General features: G+C 37.6%; 2 protein-coding genes across 6 annotated transcripts in view; one reads left to right on the top strand and one right to left on the bottom strand.

Moving 5' to 3' along the window:
• LOC145939946 (uncharacterized) overlaps positions 1–7,731 on the bottom strand; it is a 124,209-nt gene extending 116,478 nt beyond the window's left edge. The window contains exons 1-2 of the mRNA XM_083044609.1: positions 7,538–7,731; positions 7,367–7,408 (exon numbers count right to left, since the gene is read on the bottom strand). The gene's annotated coding sequence lies outside the window, so the exon portion shown is untranslated. The remainder of the gene's footprint in view (positions 1–7,366; positions 7,409–7,537) is intronic.
• The window catches only part of Grh (grainy head), a 109,654-nt gene extending 93,069 nt beyond the window's left edge, over positions 1–16,585 (top strand). For 3 of the 5 annotated variants that reach the window (XM_083044604.1, XM_083044606.1, XM_083044605.1), the window contains 9 exons: positions 3,220–3,479; positions 5,410–5,578; positions 9,022–9,133; positions 9,428–9,522; positions 9,743–9,913; positions 10,079–10,264; positions 11,191–11,643; positions 13,232–13,296; positions 14,395–16,585. In XM_083044604.1, the coding sequence (XP_082900730.1) occupies positions 3,220–3,479; positions 5,410–5,578; positions 9,022–9,133; positions 9,428–9,522; positions 9,743–9,913; positions 10,079–10,264; positions 11,191–11,643; positions 13,232–13,296; positions 14,395–14,665 (1,782 nt within the window). In that variant the 3' untranslated portion in view covers positions 14,666–16,585. The remainder of the gene's footprint in view (positions 1–3,219; positions 3,480–5,409; positions 5,579–9,021; positions 9,134–9,427; positions 9,523–9,742; positions 9,914–10,078; positions 10,265–11,190; positions 11,644–13,231; positions 13,297–14,394) is intronic. The other 2 variants (XM_083044607.1, XM_083044608.1) reach the window with 2 other exon arrangements.
• Positions 16,586–17,845: the final 1,260 nt, after the last annotated feature.

The raw sequence follows: 17,845 nt of genomic DNA, 5'->3' as shown, positions 1-17,845 counted from the left end.
CCGCATCGTTATCGTTTCCAATGCGATTTGTCAAGCAATTGCTTTCGCCCATGACGAAAACCTCACCGCGAGAGAGCTTGGGCGATCAATTCTCTATGTCTCGGGCATGCACGATATTACTCGTTAAAGCGCTCTAATATCGAATGCATCGAATTGCATGTATATGCAACGACGATCGCCGAAGCGATTTGTCGCGCGAGTTTTTCCGTCTCGAGTACGCAATTGCGTACAGTTAGACCGGCGCGATAAATTTGGACGCTAATACTATATATCGTGATCCCTGATACTCTCTAAAGAAATGATTATGGTAACTTACATTACGCGGTAGACCACAAAATTCAGACGTATCAAAAAGCGAACCCGTTTCTCCGGTCTCGCGTTTGTTAAATATAATAGTTCTAAAGACTTTCCGCAATAGACGCGCCTTGCTACGAAGTAGCGTGATCATCTTATCTAACCTGATTTAAAGATCAATAAATGGAGAGTTGCAATAATCATAAAGTTCATTACGGTAAAATGCATATATTCTAGCTTTGCGTAATTAGACGGCTTTTCGGAAAAAACAGCCGTGCAATCAATTTCAAAGTATATTGCAATTCTCACTGATCTCTTTTTTTTCATGAGATACTTGTCCGATTAAGTGTGACAATAGTCGGCCAGTCGTTTCATTAATTTTTTTTCGACGAGTTTTCATTGTTTTAACATGAACAATTCGTCATCCTTACGTAGCCATTAGATATCTCGTTTGCTTCCGGAAACATTAATCGTGCAATAGTCGCGCGCGCGCGCACGCGAGAGTAAGTCATTAGCATTGCAATCGATATTACGAATTAGAAAGCACTCGTTCGTTCTGCTTCGCTTGTGCACAGGAGACGCTAAAAATAAAAAAAAGACTCGAAGCCGCGGGACGTCGACGATGGCAGCAGATTAGGTATTGAATGCGAGTGCTACTGTGAAAACCGATCCTGCTCGCATGATTGGTACATTTATAGGTGCAATTAAAATGTTGATATTCGACGTAGGTACGACCACATTATCCGAAAGGATTTTTCTTCATCAACGCGCGCTCGTTTTATCTCGCAGCTAATGCGCTCTATTTCCGCAATATTTTTAGGTGCCGCTTTAAATCGCTCCGATATAACGTAATACTCCAATTATGATCGCACAACGTCCGCCTAATAAATTCGGCTTGTTTGCGCGAATGCGAACTATATAAAGAAATCTCGTTAAACTAATCATAAATTTCGCGCATGTAAATTTCGAGAATGAGCCTCCAATATCGCACGCAATGTATATCATATTCCAACTGGATTTCTAACTGACACTTGTCACTCTTTCAGAAGTTTCAAACATGTTTAGATATTAATATTTATCTTTTCCCGTGTTCTTATCCACGACACAGTTTTCATATTTGCGTCAACGATACATACGTCGCGACTCAGGTTTCTCGCGAAACCGATTCTATTACTGGTGTTAGAGTGACATCTTAATTAGAGTCGTGTACCTGAAGGATAAAACGCGATAAGTAAATAAATCACCGGTAAATTGCGTGCGTTACGCGCACAACTTAATTACGACACAATAAAGTAGCAAAAATGACATCAAAGTCTTGCTTTTCTGACGATATATTTTGTATTATAATAAAAATATAATATCCATTAAAAAAATTAATTCAAAATTACATAATTAAAATTCTAAGGATTAAAAAAAAGAGTTTATATTGAAATTTAATTGTAAAAGCGTTTATATATATAAAGTGGAATATTAAATTATTATACGACGTGCGATCAAACTTTCGTTTAAAAAATCGCTTTCAAAAATTCTTCTTGAAAAGAGACACACGTGATTATTATAGAGATATGTGATATATTTAAAAGAGATGCGATACGTGTTTCATACTTATTGCATCTCGCACATTTAAGCAGACTGAAGCATTTGAAAAGTCTCAAAATGACAAATAGCTTCTTGCCGACGTATGGCAAATCCAGTGGTTAGTGGAGAGCTCTTAGCGAGAAAGAAGTTGCGCCGTGCTTTTTTTCGGGATGACAGAGATTTGAAGTAACAAGCTGCGGTAACCGCATTGCATTGAAAAATAACTGCAGGCGACGCGTAATCGCATGAAGACATATGAGGGAATAGGTCGTTTGGCAAGCTGCTTATTAACTGCCACGGTTGGAAGCGCGTGCGGGTCGTGCGGTTGATTTTACGAGACCACAAAGCTTCTATTCTTTCTTCTTTCTCGCTGCCTTCGGCAGCAGTATATGCAGATCCGCACAGCGAAATGCATGAACGGAGATGCTCGAAAGCACGTCCCCATTAGTAGGTAAGTGGAAAACTGTTTTTTTCCCGCCCCAACCTTCTTTTACATTAAGCTATTAAGAGTTGTTTACAATGTTGCGTGTATAATCGACGAAAAGCAGAAAGAGATCGCGCGAAAGCGGATGCGTCGAAATGGTCACGTAAAGTCGCGTGTTCGCTCGCGATTAATCATTTATCCGCTCCAGTGCTTTCCTTAATCACGCAGTTTGAAATTTATCGACGGATACTTGAAGAATGAAAAAAATCTAATGAAATGCATTGATATGCAAAATGAGACGCGAACGCGTACAGATATTGAATCGCGATACCGCTGATATACAAAACAGCAAAATAATTACATCGTTACTAGCTTTTTAAATACTAATTACATCGTAATCAGCAAACATTTAAATTAGTGAGATTAAATATACGTTTTTTACGCTTGTATATGCAAACGTGTTTTATCTATGAGAACGCGACCGGAAAAAGGCACAACTACCATTGTCTTCACACGGCACTATATACAGCGTCTTTTCTTATATATATATATATAGTTATTTAAAAACCAATATTACTATACAACATTATCATTATATTTTATATTTTTCTCGTGGAAATATTGCTGGAAATTTACCGATTGCTTATTTAAAGTAATTATAAAAGATAGCGTAATTATATTTTCTTTTGTGACATCACTTATCATTTTAAAAAAGTTTATAATCGTCGAAAGTTTATAATTTATATATAAACGCTTATTTTATTTGAATACTCGGTTTATTATAAAATGCAATTCTGTAACTGGTGTACGATAATTGTTAATTTAAACTTCCAACATTTAGGAAAAAAAATTGAAAAAATTTACGACGCTTATTTTTATGTACGGTCTTCATTTTTTTCACATGAACTAAATTTATTTTCTAGTCCTCGTTCGACTATACGGAATTATGTCCCGGTGGAACGACAACCGGAGCAGCGGTAGTCCTCGAAAGCGGCGCCGTGATACATCATCAACCCCTACAACTGCAATTGCAACAGAACCATGCGCAGGCACAGGTGCAGCGCAGCAATCTCGTGTCTGCAGCTGCGACAAATCCGAATCCGAACCCGAATCCGCCGAGGTCGCGACCTTGGCATGATTTTGGTAGACAAAACGATGCCGACAAGATCCAGATACCGAAAATGTAAGTAAGCTTCGAAAATATAATTGTCAAAAAATTGACAGAGATACTTTTTTGAAGCGTGTCTCTTTCTCTCTATAAAGTATTTACTTGAAAATGAAATTTTTTAAGTGTAATATTTTATGCGAAAAATTGATTTTAAAGCGTTTATTTTTACTGTCGATATTTTAACAGCTGATTACAAGTAATTTAAATTTAAGAAATTAAGAAGATAATGTGTCGGAAAAGATAAAACCACATCTTCAACAAAATTTACATGATTAAAACGAATTAATAAGTAAAGATAAATTATGATAAATATATAATAAATGTGCAAAGGCGAATGTTCAAGTTGCTTCATCAGATAGATAAACGAATAAAGATAGTTATGTTATAAGATATTTTTTTATTCTGGTAACTAATGACACTATTGAAAATGTGAGTTTCCGACACAATGTATTCCTATATTTCACAGGAAAGTAATATCTCCATTAGTCTTTAACTAAAAGAAGAACTTTCTGCCTCTTGGCCTATCCGTATAATGTTCATTTCCTCCGCGGTTCATCACATCCGCCTGCCGACTGTATGATTCAGTTTTCTCTCTTTATTATATTCATCTTTCCTGACGATCTTTCTACTTCCTGTTTCGCTCTATCTGTCTTTCGTAATTTGTTACTTCCATTGTTAGACTGGCCGTATGATCAGCGGCGCTGAAAATCTTTCTCTCGCTCAGCTTACCGAAACAACCAACGCGAGATGAACAATGATGTTAAAGTTATTAAGTCGGCTCTCTCCGACCGATTCTCGAAGAACGGACAAGCGCCTCGGGGTCGCGCTGGGTCCGGGTTGAAAAATCGCGCATTCGCCGACTACTCGCAGCGTGAAATCGAAATGTCAAGAAGGGTATATCTCCTCTTTTTGACCGATGAAAGAGAGGGGAGAAAGAGGACCGTTCTTTTTCGTGAACCGAAAAAAGAGAAAGATAGACGTAATCAAGGAAGACTTAGTAGTCGCATGTAACTCACACACAGAGAGTCGTAACAAGGTATATAGACAACGAGTAGCAACGGTAGCTCAAGCAGAAGCGCAAGAGGGCGTTCACCCTCGCTAAGGTTATCGCTAATATCAGTTATTATCGCGCTGCATTCGGTTCTCCAGTAGGGTTGATGAAAAAAAAAATAAGAAAAGTATAGAGATAAAAAAAGTAGACGAAAGGACGTCGCGAGTACGAAAGCGGCCGATTGTTTTGCTTCCGTTTACGTTCGCGCACCTTCCTCCACCGCGCGCGTGTCGTTTTATTTTTGTCTTGCATCGTGGTCTGTCACGGGTTATGGATGTTCATTTTTCATGAAGTGTATCGGCCGTCTACCTGCCTGCCTCGCAATCGCAGCCGCGAGGCGGAGATAAGCTCGATTAGAAGCGCGATATTCCAAGGTTGATGCGACTCCCGATATGTCTGCCCATATCTTCTTTTTTCTACTTCGCGTCGCGTGTTTGCGTCGAGTTGCTAACTTTCTTGGACTACGGATAGTTCGAGCCTTTCATTATCATTCTTATAGTCGTTGAAATATTCATATGCTTTTTTCACAACGGCGAACGTAATTAATAAACCGCTTTTCGTGGTTTTATTTGTACACCGGTTGTTTTCCAAACAGAATATGTTTGTCTTAATCGGTGAAGTATAAGAATACACATCGCTAGAGAATTAATCGATAATTGCGCGATAATTATTAGCATTGCATAGCGTATTAATCAGCTAATTAAGCATTCGTTTGCGAGCTCATAACTGTTATAATTGAGTAAACACGATCCAATCTTGACTGTGTGTGAAACGGCCAACTGCATAATGATCGAGGTGGCCACTTAAACATGCAAGTTTTTATGCACGCGCACATGCTGAAGCCATGTATCTATGCTTTTTTCATTCGGGGAATTTTATCTGTCTGCCCTTTAGTTTCTCGCCTTACGGATTTAAGTACCATTTGGAATCGCCGATCAGCACGTCGCAGCGTCGCGAGGATGACAGAATAACGTATATCAACAAGGGCCAATTTTACGGTATCACATTGGACTATGTACCCGACCCTGACAAACCACTCCTCAAGGCAGGACAGACGGTCAAGGTAAGAACAAAAAGGATAATTACACTGTTTGCATATCGGTATTTACAGGATGATATATAGATATTGATGTAGATAGACATGCAGTTTGAAAGATCAACATTTATCTCTCCGAGAGAGAGAGAGAGAGAGAGAGAGAGAGAGAGAGAGAGAGAGAGAGAGAGAGAGAGAGAGAGAGATCGCAGGAACCTAATAATGTATTCAATAAAAATAATTGCCTGAATTTTAATATATTTAAATTTATAATTAATTATCTTTTTAAATATAAAGTTAGCAGTGTATTTAAAGAAAAAAAAATATAATTTATATTTGTGTCTAGTCTGTTCTTCTTTCTTTAAATATCTCTTTAAATTAATTTCGGGATTAAATAATAAGAGACTATGACAGCATTAATTGCGACAACATTATCTAGCATCTGTAACGTAATTATCGCGTCGAATTGTCCAATTCTTTCATAACATTGCACAGTATTTCGTTCGCGTGACCGGAGCGGCAAAATTCGCGAAGATGATCGGCGCGTCGAAACCAGAAGAACTCAGATGTGGTCGTTTGTTCTTGCGGCTCTAATTGGCAGCCGCACCGCGGCGGGCACCGTTAGCAATTTCCATTCTGATAAAGGTGGTGGATTCTTTTTTCGTTGGCGCAACGAGTTACGACTTTCTCGTTAATTGCTAATCGAACGTCGAGAACGAGGCGTATGGCAAATTCGAACGGTATACATATATCCGCGTCTTTCGCGGCTTGAGCCTTAAGGGAGATCGGCGAGTAGGTAGGCAAGCAGATAGGTATAAGTGTAACCGCGTAACGCGAGCCTCTTATTCACGGATCTCTCTCTTCCCTTCCTTATTTCGCGCGCCCATATTTCCTCCGATACGTCGGTGTGCAGTTCTTCGCCCATTCACCCGAATCACGAAAAATCCTTCCTCTGTCTCAACTCTCGTTCGCCGCAAGCGGCGAAACGCTCACGCCCGCGTATGTCCGCTCGAGCGTGCGTCTGTCGCGGTTGGTGTGCGTCTCTTCGTATCACATGAGCAACAGCTCCAGGTGAACGAAACGCGAAAGTTAACTTTACATATGTGTAAAAATTGATTACACGTCAGATTAATTATGAAATTAATTATATCTTGCCGCGTATTTACACAGAGAGAATTTTCTCTTAGAATTTACCCTGAAAATCATGGTAAACGTGGGACAGTATGGAAAGAATTTTATGAAAATTTCTCTGATTAATATTAATCACAATAAACATAATAATATCTACACGTTAAAATATAAAACATGTTTGAGTAATTTTACCATGCAGTTTAATAAAATTAATCAAACATGTTTTATATTTTATTGTGACAGATATTATTTTTATTGTGATAAATATTAATCAGAGAAATTCTCATAAAATTCTTTCCATACCATATTGTCCCATAATTACCATGATTTTCAGGGTAAATTCTAAGAGAAAATTCTCTCCGTGTATTACTACGCCGAGGAGCTTTAACTTCCATTTGTTTTAAGAAACGTCAAAAGTCGAATATAAAAATATGCATTATCGAAAAAATATATGATAGTTTAAAAAGAAATATTTGAATGCACGTTTGATACTGATTTTTATATTAATATATATGTCAGAACATTGATTTTTATATTATTACACGTCAGATTAATATTAATTATATCTCGCCGCATCATTGTTATGTCGAGGATCTTTAACTTTTATCCCTCTTTAAAAAAGGCATGCAAAAATACACCGCCATTACCGCTATAGAAATGTTATAAAATAAAGAATTTATCACTCACCGATACGTAGAATAGCGGAGTTGTAGTACGCAGCACATTGATCTGAAAACAAAATATTCAAATTATGTATATACATATGTGTATATATACATACACATATATGTGATATTCGACAAACTCGAATATCTCATATATAATGCAGTTTAGAAAAAATGTTTTTATTTTGCATACCTCACAGTTGCCCTGCTGTTGCCCGATGCCTCCCCGGGCCTCCTCCTCCTCTCTTGGTCCTTCGTAGCACTCACGACACTCGCGAAAACACGAATAATTACGATCGCCCGATACTTTACACGGCACTCCCGGACATGTGAAATTTTACACGGCACTCCCGACACGACGCGTGAATCGCACTGTGTATCGCAATGCTACCTGTAACAAATAAAATACATACATATTAGAATAATCTTATTATTTCGTATTATAACATACACAATATAAATATGTAAACTAAAATTAACCATAAATATATCCACGGATCGCAACACATTCGCGCGCGCGACAACGAGATTGAGTTGGGTTATGTTGGCAAGAGATTTTTTTGCATCGAATTTTTCGCGAAATATGCGTTTCGAACAATTACCCCTACATATTAACGTTGAAATTATGATATGCGATTGATAAATATTACAATACAAAGATTAGAAATCGTTTCTAACGATTATGCTTACTAATTAATCCAAGCGGGACGAAGCTCGAACTGCCTGATACTCGCGGCGTTTCGGTAATGGCCGCGGCTACAAACATCGGCAACTTCACTCTAATAGCGCGCGCGCGATACTATATACATGACTTAATATTAATAATATTAATTAATTAAAACTCGAAAAAGATTCGTTCGAAAAGATATAGCTTTAGAAAGAAAAAATATTAATCGAGAATAAGGTATTAAAACATATTATTTACAACTTATTACTATTTTATAACTTTTACAATATTATTATTTTAAAATTTAATTAGCAAATTATAACATACACAATATAAATATAAATATGTAAGCTAGAATATTTAATTAACAAATTTTCGCCTTATTAATATTTTTGATAGAAATCAGCTGATTAAAGCGTTAATTTGCTAATTAATTTTTAAAATAAGAATATGTTATAAAAATTAAAATAATAATATGTTTTAAATAAAATGTTACAGTACTTTAAACTCAATTAATATTTTTTGACAGTTATCAGCTGATTTCTGTCAAAAAATATTATTCGAGTTTAAAGTATTATAACATATTATTTATAACATTATTATTTTAATTTTTATAACATATTTATTTTAAAATTTAATTAGCAAATTAACACCTTAATCAGCTGATTTTTGTCAAAAAATATTAATCAAGTTTATATAAAAATGTCATTCTTTTTTATATAAAATCGAGGATAAAATCGATGGTGCGCATAACGCGCGTTTGTGTTGTCTAGTTTGTTTATAAAACGTCAAAAGTCGAATATGTTGCATTATCGAAAAAATATAAGGGTGATTAGAAATAAAAAAATACTCGAATGCACGTTTGATATTGATTTTTATATTAATGTAATTAATATTTCTTTGAGCGTTTTTATCATCACAAATAAACGCCCGAATATTAAGAGATAATAATTAATAATTGTTAATTTCTTTTGCCATATGATTAATAATTATTTATTTGTGTTGCACAGAGCGTGGTAATGTTGATGTTTCGGGAAGAGAAGAGTCCGGAGGACGAGATCAAAGCTTGGCAATTTTGGCATGGCAGACAGCACTCTGTTAAACAACGGATTCTTGATGCTGGTAAAATAATATAAAAAGATATGAAAAGCGAATCTGATCGATAATAGCTTTCTTCATGAACAATGCACGATGATAATAATATCGATATTTATGATCGATTAAATCTTTAAATCTCTTGTGTTTTTGTGCAAGCTTTCTAATCCGTAATGGATGAACGGTAAGATATTTTATCGTGGACGTATATATACCTCGTTATTATTTTAATATCTTAAAGCGTCTCGCGAGAGCATTAATATTTGTTACTTCATAATCCCTGGCATGATCTGCGAGTTTCAGAATCACGTCTTGTTACAGACACAAAGAACAGCGTCGGCCTGGTGGGCTGCATAGAGGAAGTCGCGCACAATGCGATTGCCGTTTACTGGAACCCACTCGAATCGTCAGCGAAGGTAAGGAAATGTCGATTCACGTTACGTCTTTTTAAACAATCTATGCATATATACGCTCCGGCTCTCTCCCCTGACATATCTCGATTATCGCCGCACAATCTCGCGCTCTGCGCGCAAATTGTATCGCGTTCGATCGCGCGGCCTTTTTTAGCGGAAACATTAATAAAGCAATTCCCGAGTAAGCAGTCACACCGCTGTTACCTGTCCGATTTCTGCGCAGATAAACGTGGCGGTACAGTGTCTCAGTACCGATTTCTCGAGTCAGAAAGGCGTGAAGGGTTTGCCGCTGCATATCCAGGTCGACACGTACGAAGAATCGCCACCTCACACACACGCGTACACGCCGCCATCCCATCGCGGCTACTGTCAAATTAAGGTCTTTTGCGATAAGGTAACCACTTTCGTGCATTTTCGTTTATCTCTTCTTTTTCTTCTCTCTTTTTCTCTCGCTTCTTCTCTTTTTTTTTCTCGCATTTGTGATGTAAATAACACGCGATCGCTTCCTGGTCGCAATAACGATCGTCGAATTTAAGTTGAGAGACGTTGCTTACCACAGGGGGCAGAAAGAAAGACCCGAGACGAGGAGAGACGTGCAGCAAAGAGGAAGATGACGGCGACCGGCAGAAAAAAGCTCGACGAGCTTTATCACTCTGTCACGGAGCGCAGCGAGTTTTACTCCATGGTCGATTTGCACAAACCACCGGTACTGTTTTCACCACCGGCCGAGCACACCATCGACAAGGTGATAATTCACTTTTTTCATACGTGATTCAAGCAAATAAAAGTCGTTTATAAGAACTCATCGAGTTCTCATGGAGACATAAACTTGATTAAAGACCATTTAATAAATGATATTGAATTATAATTGAATTATATATTGATTTCATAATTTAGAGTGACAAGAGGCTTATTTCATTATGAGAATACAAAAATAGATACGAATAAGAATTAAACTCTTTTTCCGATAGATTATAATTATTAACTTGGATGAAATCAAAGCGTTATCGAAACGCATATAAAACTAGCGAATTTTGTTTATCTTTGAATGAGTACGAGTATGCTATATTATCTTAGCAAGCGTTAACTAACTAAAATCGATGTAGAAGCTGACCCAAAAAAATCATGTGGCAACCACAATCCTCTGCTCTCACCTCCGCCAGAACCTTGCACTAACCGCAACTCTTGCATCGCAAAGTAACGACGTGGACTTTCTCGGAGACAACCTTTCGAATTTTGCGTTTTAATTCAACGAATCTCTTAGTCTTCATTTATCTCACCATGATATATTATTTATTAATGCAGTTTATCAGAATAAATATTATTATACGCTTTTTTTTATCGAGTAATTATATATATAACATATATCGTATTATGTATTACAGAATAAATAACGATGAAACACATAATTTTATTATCAATGCAAAATTTTTAAAGAGTTCTCAAATTTATTTTTTACTTCTCCTAGTTTCTAGATTTGTTTGCCATTTCGTAATTTTTATCTTTCAAACATTACCTGTTTAAAAAAAAATCCAATGTTGCATTCCAAGATCGCTCCTCATTTCCCAACGCAAAATTCGAAAAGGTTCTCGTCTTGCGAGTAGAGATAAAAAAAAACGAGAGACGCGCGCGCAGAAAGTAGAAATAAACCTTATTCTTCTTCCACGACAGTTCTCGACGATGGAGTTGTCGGGCTTCTACGGTGGTGGCGGCGGCGGGGGCGGAGGTGACACCGACACCTCGTCCCTCAGTAACGGTGAAAGTGGAGGATTGAAGGCAGGGGGTAGCAGCCCCTATCCGGCGGCATGCGGCCGACCGAGTCTGCCGGCCCTCAAGTTCCACAACCACTTTCCACCCGACAATCTCAGTAGCCTGCACGACAAGAAGGACTCGTTGCTGATGCAGGTACAAGAGCTGCAAGGCTCGGTGCTGCAGGGGGTGCAACAGACCGGCTTGACAGGCGCGGTTGTATCCAACAATCGGCTCCATTTGCAGCAACAGCCGCCGCATTTGCGTCCAGCTGATGCTGAGGAGCGCGTAATGCTGTACGTGCGTCAAGAATCGCAGGAAGTCTACACGCCGTTGCACGTTACGCCACCAACGGTCCAGGGATTGCTCAATGCCGTAAGAAATATATTTTAAAGATATTTTCCTCTTATACCGCCAACAAATACACACACAATCGACATTCGCGACACACGCAAACATCTGCGTAAAACGATCTCACGGATCTTTGACACCTCGCGCGATCTGCTTTGCTTTTATGCGTCGTTTTCGGAGATGCAAAGATTTGAGAGAGATATGTTTATAAAGTTTTTTGGAAGTTATGCAAAAAAGCCAAATATCTTCTCGCTACGTTGTCGTGAGCTATTAATATCCGCGATGTGCAGAAACAATTATTAATTCTTTCTAATGAATCATGCAATATAAATTTAATGTTCATTCTATGAAAGCGAAGAGAAAATATACAAATTAAACGCGTATAATCAAGAAGATAATAAATAAGCTTTAACTAAAAATGTACGCGTTAACTAAACATTAATACTTGTCATCCGATAGTAAAGTAGATGATAAAGTAATATTCTCTAAACTCGTTCGTATGCCTCGTAGAAATGGAAATGAGAAATGGAAATTTTCTCGTAGTTTTCCATAACACGACAGAGAGATACCGGTAACTATACATACATACGATAGCTATAACATTTTATGCAAAACACCGGACGATGTCTCGAATATGCGCAACCGTGGACGTTAATAGGTCAATACGTGATTACGGACATGTTTGCTCTAGAAATAGAATGAACGACAATATAATAATGACAGGTGCTATCTCGTTATATTGATCGTGATACGTTTCCTGTAATGATCCGATAAACTCTATCAAGCTTGAAAAAGTCAAATGGAAAGTAACTAATAACTATTTCGATTTCACAATTGGTATCGCTTTAATTTCGCTTATTCAATCGCACTCGATTCGAATTCGCGGAAAATTACGCGTGTGAGAGTATACAAATATACATATATATTTATTTATGTACACACACATATAGCCTCATGTCAGAAATTACCCATGCATGTAAAAGCATACTGTGCCATTAATACCCGCGCGTTCGCACTGGTCCACTCGCTAATTAATATTAATGCGCATGCATCACTGTCCATTGTGTCCAAGATCCTTATTAATATAATATTAAAAGTGCAAGACGTACGATCATATTATTCCTCTTTCTCTCTTTATTTTTCTCCCTCCTTTTCTCTCTCTCTCTTTTTCTTTCTTTCTTTCTCTCTTTTTGCGGATGTACAAGAATGTTGGCGACTCTTAAGGATTTGTCGAATGTGATGTAAGAGCGTGTTACATCTGAATCGGCGAAAGAAAAAAGTGGAAAGAAGTACCTCTCTTCCTGTATCTCTTTTCTCTTCTCTCTGTCGCGTTTTCTACACGGAATAGATCGCGTGTTTCTATCTCAATCGCGCTCCAATCGATTCGATTTTTATACTCAATTTTTTTATTCTTTTTCTACTGTATCACCACGTTTCGATCTGTCTTGTCTATCAATCTCGCTCTGTCTTTCCGTCTTTCTCGCTGTCGCGGAGATATTGCGCGTCCACCTACGCGTGTCTCGTAAGTACTTTCTCAAATAGGCGGGCGCGATATAAATGGTCCGCAAACCACTATCAAAATTCTAATGTTCTACTTTTTTCTATTTTGCAGATTGAGTCAAAGTACAAAATTGCATCCTCGAGTATTAATAACCTCTATCGCAAAAACACAAAGGGGTAAGTTTAGTAGAGTGTCATCTTTACTTGCATGCACGCCTACGCGATGCATGCCATAACGGTGACATTGCTTGACTCTCTCCGCCTCTGGTTTGGTAGTTTCTCTCTTTCTCTCTTTCTTTTTTCTCTGTCCGTTTTGCCTATGATCGTGCCTCTTTCAAATGTCGGATACGCGTTCCTCTGTGTTGTACGTTTGAATGCATACACAATTCTCTCGTAAAGTGTACGTACTCTGTTTGTCAATCATCTTAATATGCACGCAAATGTCGCTGCACGCTGAATATATCTCGCCGCTATGCACAATCTTGCCTAATTAATCCACTAATTTATTCTTCACGCTTCTCGTCTTTTGCTTTCCGAGCGCACTGATGCACGTTTGATTGCCTCGTCTAATATTATTGTGCATCTCGTTCAGCTGATTACTTTTTTTTTTCATTTTGTTCATACATTTTCCATACGTTGGTTGCACACGACGGCCGTCATTTCCCTCGAGAAAGAATTACTCTTCGATATATTGTTCCTATTGTAAAAATAAATCCTCTTCACTTTCTTTCTCTCTCTCTTTCTCTCAAACTATGCACACTGTGGTGCGAATTGTACGATTCACTTTTTTTTCATTTTTTTTAAATCCACCGCAATAGTACATCATCTCCTTTCGCCGCTATAATACTATGATGATTTCACGACGATATTCTATGCAGTGACATTATTTTCCAAACATTTTTCATCTTTCGTAAGAGATTAATTTGTTAATGTCGTAAAATTTGATTAGAAAGAAATAAATATTTCTAAAATATTGAATATTATAAAAAAATGTGTGTAATAATGTATCGATCACAACACAAAATTCTTGGAAGCTGTTGCGCATTAAAATTTCATAACGATAATGCGCGACATGTAGTTAATCGTGCATAACAGAAATTATATAGCAGCTCGTTTGCCAAGCATCATAATGTTATAGCGGCCAAAGTTACCGCGCTGCATGCCAACTCGAACGATTATACGTTCACCGAGAAATGATACTTATATAGCTTCCGTTCGCGTTCGCCCTCCACTTCAGAGGAGACTTAACGATAGCGTCACCCTACCCTGTTGCAGAATTACAGCGAAAATTGACGACGATATGATCCGATATTACGTCGACCAGGACCTGTTCCTGCTGGAGGTGAGCCACTCGCGGATCAATCCGGATCCTGGCAGCGAACGTCCGAGCTCGCCGGGCGATCCAGATGATCCGGGCGATTCTCCCTCCACGGCCGGATACGACGTCACCCTCATCGAGTTATCCCATCCTCCATCATTGCCGCACTCACCCCTCGCCAACTCTACACACGTACACGCTCACGTTCACGACAATAGCAACACATGAACCGAATTAGACGAGAGAGAAGTCTTTTAATCGTGTAAATATACCGCGTAAGTTGCCAAGGACTGGTCATTTGGAGGGAAAGGATTAGCAAGATCTCGTGTCTATCGATAATTGTTAAATTAGCAGCGAAATTTTTTATATCGCACTTGACGATTCTTGTACAGTTGACGAATTTACCAAGAAGGATCATCGAGCATCGAGCAACAAACGTGCTAATTAACTTTCAGCGAAGACTCAGGAAGAATCATGAAGGATCATTAAAATACCACGGGATCATCGAATTTTCGACATCGAAGACGAATTCAACGTTTTGTTATTTCAAAGTAGGTCATGTATAATCTTACTATAATATTATAGATAGAATTGAAATGTGTATTTTTGTAATATGGCTTGACATATTATTTCGGGATTTTTTTCGGGCGAATATTTCGTTAATAGTTATCATTTGTATAAGACTTTAAATGGGTCTTTCGGCATAGATGTACGGGCTTTTCGACTCGAGACTGAAGCAAGTCGAATGTGCAAGAATGTACGCATGACCGTACCCTGACCGTACGAAAAGCGACTCTATATTATTTGTTTTATCATCTCGCGAACAATTTATATCAATTATTAGCTTATAGGATACCCCGAAGCGTCGCTGCAAGCGCGAGCGCCATGTAAAGCAATCAAAATTGATTTAAGTATCCCCGGTATATGTTATATATACGTATGACGTGTATATTGTAGATTTATATATGAGATCGTCTCTATTAATTCGTACATTAATAGACTCTTAATTTGTCCGCATGTTAAAAAAAACACGTCGCATTAATAATGCCATCGGTATTAACCCCGCGAATTATCACTTTGAAAGTCGATAACTCGTGTATATCGTAATGCGCGTGCCGTCATTTTACATTAAATGAATGACCCCGATATGTGTGTGCGTTAATCAATGACAGAGGCGATCACTGCGTTCTCCGATGCATTTCTATTCGATTTTTGTCCAGACGTGAACGCATGATGTTGATTCCGCGCAACAAATAAAAAAAATATATTAAAAGAAAAAACTCTCAACAGCTCGTAAAAAGCCAATTGATACTCTCTTCTTATCTGCCTCGTGTCTCGTTAACAAGACTTTTATAGCCTTTCATTTACGAGCATATTAACGCGCGTACATGAAGACGTGACGCAATTTTGTAACGTTGCTATTAACCACGATCATTGCATGCGAATAAATTCTTGAAGCGTAAATCCATATCGCGTGTTTCTGACAAAAAAGAATTAAAAAAAGAAAGAATCCATAAAACCAGAGATCGCCTCATCTTGTGCCGCACTCTTCGCCACGTCACGCTCGAGGTAACATCGAGAAGCCACGACTTTTTCTAAGTCTTAAGACTAATAAGAGTAATATAATCACACTGTGTATCTGTATTCGTAGCATAATCTCCCTATAACACAGCAGCAGTCCGGTCAAGACGTTAGATAATAAAATAACGAATCGATATCTCGGAGTTAAAGCGATCAATGTTGTTGCCTCTATAGGAGATGAGAAAGATCCTCATATTACTAAACAAGAAATCGCTTTCCTTTGACTTTAAAGTAAAAGGAAGAAAGTGCCATTATATATTCACATACAGAAATCATCAAGAATTACATTCTACTACTTCCGAGATGTTGATTCGAGATCTGTGCGAAGATAGGAATTCGCATTGATTACAGCGAAAGCGATTCACTCGAGAGCAGGTAAAGATCTTCTTTATTGGATATATGCCTTTATCGGGACCATGCTTTATAATCTCACATACAGTGATTTCAATTTTTCAATCTTACTTGTAATGAAATCATAATATCGTTGACGCGCGTTAAACGCGACTGAAAACGATAGCATTACCAATAACTTGTGGTTATGTAGTTTGTAAGATATAGTTTGAAGTAAAATGTGCCACCCCCCGGTGAAAGCAAGCCACTTGCTAGCTTATATCATGCGCGATCACAATTAGGTGCGTATGCACACACATAACGCGGAAACATACACATACTCATACATTTTCTCATACACATATACACATACATACTTGTTGTTAATTAGAGATTTAGATTAGAGTAGAATAATCACGCGATCATGACACTTTTCTCTTGTTTTATGTTAATCATATACATACGATACACACACCGATATCAAAGCAAGGATCAAAATACGCTTGTAAAATGCTTGTAAAATGCTATTATTACTTATTGAATACTATATTTTGTTACATTTATTGCAAATAGCATATAGATTGATATTATTAATATTATGGATTCTATTCAAGTACGCGTAAAACATATTATATATTATAGTTATATTATTATTAATATTATTATATTTTTTTTATACACACGAAAATGCGTGCGGTACGCAGTGAGAATGTAAAAGAGAAAGAAGAACGGGAAATGAGAGAGAAAGAATGAAAGAAACGAAAGAAAGAGTGTGTATGAATGAATATTTCGGAATGTTTGTGTATGGAAACGTCAAAAAAAAAGAGAGAGAGAGAGAAAAAGAGCGCAAGAAAGAATTATATATAGCATTTATAAAATCAATTTACGTTATACACATCTACAAGACCAAGATTGTTGGTTAGCTTTAGTCCATGACATTTTTTTGTGTAATCACAACCTTTCCTTTCCGTCAACATTTTCTTCCCATGTCCTCTCAATCGCTACCATTTTGTATGTCGAAACGAGGCGGAACATATGACTCGTTAGTAGAGATAAACACAGCTGTGTCATCGAGCCATTTTATTATAATAATATCATCTCATTATTCTTACGATATTATTCTTACGATTATTAATATTATTATTTACATAATGAGAACAGAGAGAGAGAGAGAGAGAGAGAGAGAGAGAGAGAGAGAGAGAAGCGAGAGAAAAAAATCGGATGGGTTGATGGATTCTTCGATCATTCCAGCATTGTACTTAAACAATAGTGTAAATGACGACATGGAATGAGCCCGCGAGTTTTAGATTTTATTCTGTTAGAAATAGAGAAAAATGCATATAGATATAAAAAAAGCTATTGTCGGTCGGTGAACCAAACCGAGATTGTCATTATAAATTCGGAAATGCGAGAGTTACACAAAAGGACAGGATGCGAGAATGCCGAGAGTACGACCGTTTTTCTTCCGTTGCGTTGTCTTGCCATCGTGAGATTGTG

The sequence above is a fragment of the Prenolepis imparis genome, unplaced genomic scaffold (assembly GCF_030444845.1).
Source record: "Prenolepis imparis isolate NDT839.2.m4 unplaced genomic scaffold, iyPreImpa1.0 SCAF_8, whole genome shotgun sequence".
NCBI lineage: Eukaryota > Metazoa > Arthropoda > Insecta > Hymenoptera > Formicidae > Prenolepis > Prenolepis imparis.
This window is presented reverse-complemented; position numbering and strand designations above follow the sequence as displayed.